The following is a 6,000-nucleotide window of genomic DNA, read 5'->3' on the forward strand; positions in this document are numbered from 1 at the left end:
ACCTAGCTTACTACATACAGTATGAGCCCTTACATAGCCCCTCCACATACATTGTAAGATCCCACCTAGCCTCTCTATATATAGTATGAGCCCCCACATATCCTCTCTATATTCAATATCAGCCCTCACATAGCGCTTTGTATATAGTATGAGACCAACACTAACCAAAAAAAGGGTACACTAATGTCAATAATAATCCCAAATAGAGTACAACACCTAGCCTATAAACTAATGAAGCCAAAAGACACGGAGAAAAAGAAAAGGCAAATAACACGGTATACACCTCCGTATATACAAAAGTGAAAAAACCTTTATTTCATCATGGACATGGTAACTTTAAAAACATTTAAAATACACAACAAACCAATAGCCCAAAACTCCCCAAAAGGCCCATAAGCCTTAAATACAACCCATGTAATGGGTGAATGGCCGCCCCCCAGCATATGCAGAAAGAAAATACATGTGTCATACGGTGATAATGATAAATGAACCTATAACTACAAATATAAACAGAATGGGTGATGGCACATGCAGGATACGACTAATCAACATCATTTCCCATTGGACAGGTATAAACAGTCAGAAAATAGAGACTCCCACATATACCAAAGCATGTATGCAAAGAAGTCACCCTAAAATAGTTGTAACAACACAGATGACGTCAAAAAATGGGCATAACTGACTGAGAATGCTATAATGAAATAAAAGTATGATCACCCAAAATGAGAAAGCCAGACACTGACATGGGGGCGGCAAGAAGTCCGGAGGGGGACAAGAAGGGAGAGTGGGAAGAGGCCCCACGTGTATCGCCGCTTCGTCAGTCAGTTATGACTAAATCCAGTAACTGTTGACTACTGGTGACAGATACATAAGAAAAGAAGGAAGCGCATCACAGAAGAATATAAAATTCAAGTCACCTTTATTCCATCCAGGTTAAAAATTAGAACATTTATGGTACAAGATTATTTTACGACTAAGGTCTTCAGCCAGAAACGCGTCAGATTGAACATGTTTTTAATCTTGTACCATGGATGTTCTAATATTTAATCTGGAAGGAATAAATACTTGAATTCACATTCTGCTCTGCCCTCCAGTTCTTTAGAAGGAACATGAAGCAATTTGAGAGCCTTTTAGGCAGATAGGTCCAAGTTGCCATCTTCTAGTCTGTGGTTGGGCTAGCTCTGCCCCGTAGGCATCACTAGGGACTGCGGTGCCAAGAGATCTATTCTGTACAAGAACCATCAGGGTCAGTTGCAGCTATTTAGTGTATAACCTATTTTCCCAAGTGAGTTACCACACAGGCATAACACCCCGATTTGCCTGAGCGACTTGTGAAGGAACGCCTCGTGAGCGCACATTTCCACAAGACAGCTACAGCTGCCGCTGATCTAGCAGTGCTTCAGCAGCTCTTGCAAGTGCCAGTTCACACACTGGTGTGCGACATGACCATACTCTGGAACCCCACATTACATATGTTGGCAAGTGTTTGTGAGCAGCAGAGGGCAGTAGTTGAATACGAGCTACAACATGTCCGTCAGTATTCCGATCAGTCTCCGCACATAACAACTGACAAGTTGGCATTACCAATTACCATCGATTACCAATATACAACACTACAGAGAGAGGTTGAGCTTTGTCCTGGGTAACTGTGTCCCTGTAGAGACTTGTTAATAACACTATTATTTAGTCCTCTATCTCTTAAATCTGTGTAGTTATATCCTGTAAGTGAATGGTCACTGATACATTGTCTCTAAATCTGGATAATTGTATCCCATTGGCCAGATAAATACCTTATATTCCAGGACCTGGGAAATTGTATCCCAGTAGTGATAGCTCTACTGCTTTATACAGTATACCTATCCTGCTGGCTAATGGTCTGGCTAAATTTATCCCTCTACTATCAGCAACTATTGTATTTCTAATTGCACTTTAATCTTATTATTATATAATTTATCAATAAAGGTTATATTTTAGTAGACTTTAGTTAGGGTTTATTTGCTGTCTCAGATTTTCCCTCTCCCCATATTGTATACGCATACATCTCTTCCTTGCCCCCCAAGCTGTGTATTCAAATCTTCCCCAACCCCATTACAATAAATCGTTAGTTTCTTCAGTTCCATTGGAGCACTTAGCACCGATGCTGTTTGCGCCTCTGAGGCGCCGTCGAATGACGTCAACAGGGTGATCACATGACTTGATCACTTTGCTGACATCGCCATATCCCGGTGGTCAGGGCTTCAATTGTGCTCAGTCCGTCTGAAAAATGCAAGTACAATTGATCACTGGGATCCGGCGCACTTCATCTTCTCTGAGCTTGACATCCGTCTCAGAGAACAGCCGACTCATAGTCTGCCTGACCCATAATGCAACCTCCGGGAAATCTCCTCGGACCGCCGGATCAACGGTGTTCCCTTGCCGGCTGAACCGGGGGCAGATACCCCTCCTGCCCTCCCCTAGACCTGCCTCTGGGTTAAGGCTAAATAACAGAAGCAGTTGCTGTTTTCTATAAAATTTATAAAAAGCAGTACATTATAGTAATACCTTGACTAACGAGTGCATCGACATATGAATTTTGCGAGATGCGAGCCATCGCTCTGTCAGCTTTATGATGTGAGCCGAGATCTGAGTTACAAGCGAGCGAGCTTACACCACTCACCTCGTGGTTACCCTGCCGTGCAAGCACCTCTGTCATTGCTTCATTCTTCAACTATGGGTCCTAAAAAAGTGAGTTGCCCTGTCAGTTCTTTTTATCTTTTCTTTTGATTCAGGACCTTACCATCTTTTGCTGCACACAGGTTTTTGGTATTACCAACGTTGCCATTTTCCTCAGGTGGACTCTATTTTAAGCACTGCGTGCTGCATGTATTTGACATGGGGCTGTTCATAAGATAATGGTTATTTTCTGGTTCATTCTTCTGTTAATTTTGCTGTTAATGAATCTTTTTTAAAACTCCTAATAAAATAATTGGTGTGGTTTTTGGGGGGCTGGAAGAACGGATTAATTTCATTTCATTTTAATGGGGACATTAAATTTGATATACAAGCAAATTGAGTTAAGAGCTCGGCCACGGAACGAATTAAACTTGTAAGTCAATCACTGTATATGGTTTTTAGTGTTGAGCGAACATGCTCTGATAACGTCTGATCCAAGCATGCTCGGGTGTTATCCAATGCCTTCAGTGTCACCAACTCCCTGCCATTCCCTTGTCCGGTTCCAATACGGAAAGGTTCTAGGAAAGACATCTCAGCTACTCCTGCCTCGGTCGTAGACCCCGGATCCTTCTTGAGACAATCCTTAAGCTGGTGCCCACCTGCACGATCCTCAGCCTGGGACCCCTTCCTGCTGTAGCAGCTGTACCTCCACAGCCGGCAGACTGTCTCTTTCACTGCTCCTTGCACCTTGCCCTAGGCAAGGCTGCCCGGGCTCTGCTGCCTATCCAGGAAGTGTCCTGACTATATCCCTATGCTCTGCCCTGCTCAACTCTGACTCCACCCTACTGACAAACCTCTATGCTAACTGTACCTAACTAACACTCCTAATCTATTTTATTCTATTCCTTTTCTCTATGATGACCCCCTCTATTCTAATCCCCCTACGGTCCTATACTATCTAAGATCCTATCCTGGCCCTAAGCCTATACATTGTACATGACACATACATCACATTACAGTACATAACAAGTATAATAATGTTAGTGAACAATGAGGTGCCACATGTAACCATGAGAACAGCGTCCAGCGAAGAGGAGGAATGTGAGGGTCCCCGCCACCTCCTTACACTCCTCCCTCCTAAAATATGGTCATGCCTGAACATGGCGGTACCTGTAAGCTTAAAACTGTTAGAATTTTTTTTTAAACATATATACAGTTGGTACAGCCTATGTCCAATGCTGCTGAGGGTCAAACGTGACCCTGGCTCCACTTGGTTAGAGCCCACCAAGAAATGAATTCAAGTTCCTTTAGTGTGGGTCCGACTGACCTCGGTCTCCTGGGACTCATCTTAAAGGGAACCTGTCACCCCCCCAGGGGCATTTTTCAGTTAAAGAGCCACCTTCAGCAGCACTAAGGCTGCATTCTGTGAAGGTGGATCTTCTTTTTCTGACCCCCAGTAATGCCAAAATATTGACTTTTATAATTAGCTCCTCTTACCTGTAATGTGTCCCATAGGTATGATGTGTCCCCCATATCAGCCGCCTACCATCCGTCAATCATGCCTGAGCAGGGCCTCAGTGCCACCCACCATCTGTCCATCATGATGCCTCATGCGTCGCTACCTCCTCTTGATTTGAATCCTGGTGCCTGCGCTGTGACAAGCATTCTCGGGCATGCGTAGTGCGCGCTGCCCTAGAACCGATATCAGGCTATTGCGCCTACGCGTTGTGGAGGCCCCAGATCCCGCCCTGCAATGTGTTATGACATATTCACACTGCGTGGCTGGAGCCTCCACAACGCGCAGACGCAATAGCCTGATGTCGTTCTCAGGCAGCGCGCACTGCGCATGCCCAAGAACACTTGTCACAGCGCAGGCGCCGGGATTCAAATCCAGAGAAGGCAGCGATACACAGGGCATCATGATGGACAGATGGTGGGCGGCGCCGAGGCGCTGCACAGGCATGGTTGACGGATGGTAGGCGACTGATATGGGGGACACATCATACCTGTGGGACACATTACAGGTATGAGGAGCTAATTATAAAAGTCAATATTTTGGCATTACTGGGGATCAGAGAAAGAAGAGCCACCGTCACAGAATGCAGCCTTAGTGCTGCTGAAGGTGGCTCTTTAAGTGAAAAACGCCCTGGGGGGGTGACAGGTTCCCTTTAACAACAACAGTACATATAGTCCTGACCTGACTTGCTCCTCGGTTCCTCCTGTTCAGATTTTTCCCCCTTCCTCCTTTAGCAGAGTACGGACCCTTAACAAAACAAGTGGGCTGCTTTTATCAGAGGACAGTACAGGGTTAAAAGAGGAAAAGTTCAGGGTTAAAACAGTCCAGTACATAAAGCAGCCACACACAGTCCATTACTGTTTCCAAGGGTGATTAACCCCTTCAGGTTTTAGTCCCGTAATCCAGCAGGGGGTGTGCAAACGTGCACAAATAAACTTGGATATGGGGTAGAAGAAAAACAAACAGTCCTTCAACTGTGACCATACTGGCCACCACTGACACCAAGTCCTGGTCCCGTCCAGGGCTCACTACCCTTTCACAGATACGGAACAGTCTCTCCTGCACGTCAATCCATGCAACTAGCACATCCAGTTCATTTTAGGGGCTGCCTTCACTCCTTGCTCTCCTTGCGACTGGAATAATGGGCCGCATTCTGGTCCTGAATTATTATAAACGTGCTGCCCGAAGAACCGCTGGAGGAGGACTCTCCGCTCTTTCTCCTGCTCCTTTCCTCTGTCAGCGGCAGATTCATGGTACCTGGAGCTTCCTGCTCCCGTGACCCGATTGTGGCCACCGCTTCCTTTAAGGGCGCCTCTGACTTTCTGTAGGGACTACGATCATTGCAGACGGCTACACGCAATACTGCGCTTCCTGTGCCTGTCTCTCTTTGATGCTGGAGACCATTTTTACCGCCACAGCATACTGTCCACGGGGCCCTTGTTGTTTAATAAATGTCACTCGGTCCCATTCCTGAAAAGGACCGTCAAAACTAATGGACCCGGCATTCACATAGACCTTGTCCCCAGTCTAGACCTCATGGATGAATCATACAGCCCCTTATCTACTATGATGGTCCAACTCTCAGCACCCTATATAGTGCGATTGTACCCCAGAGCTCCCAAAAAAGAAAAAAGAATCCCTATACTCACCTAATCGAGATTCCTCATCCTCCGCAGTGTCTGTCTCTTCTTCTAGCCATTCTCGCAATGGATCTTTGCACCGACAATGTTCCTTGCTTAGTGCTGGACTCCAGCAGGCCGAAGATAGAAGGGACGCCCACAGCTGGCTGGGATAAGTGACGAAGCCAGTGACTTTGTGCTCCGTCACAACTG

The 6,000-nt window shown here is 45.8% G+C and overlaps 1 protein-coding gene across 1 annotated transcript in view; it reads right to left on the bottom strand.

Moving 5' to 3' along the window:
- LOC141072521 (uncharacterized) overlaps positions 1-2,692 on the bottom strand; it is a 92,381-nt gene extending 89,689 nt beyond the window's left edge. Inside the window, exon 1 of the mRNA XM_073559793.1 lies at positions 2,657-2,692. Coding sequence (XP_073415894.1) covers positions 2,657-2,692 — 36 coding nt within the window. The remainder of the gene's footprint in view (positions 1-2,656) is intronic.
- Positions 2,693-6,000: the final 3,308 nt, after the last annotated feature.

This window comes from Dendrobates tinctorius, unplaced genomic scaffold (assembly GCF_039654945.1).
Source record: "Dendrobates tinctorius isolate UK_male_01 unplaced genomic scaffold, ASM3965494v1 ptg000274l, whole genome shotgun sequence".
In the NCBI taxonomy this organism is placed as follows: domain Eukaryota; kingdom Metazoa; phylum Chordata; class Amphibia; order Anura; family Dendrobatidae; genus Dendrobates; species Dendrobates tinctorius.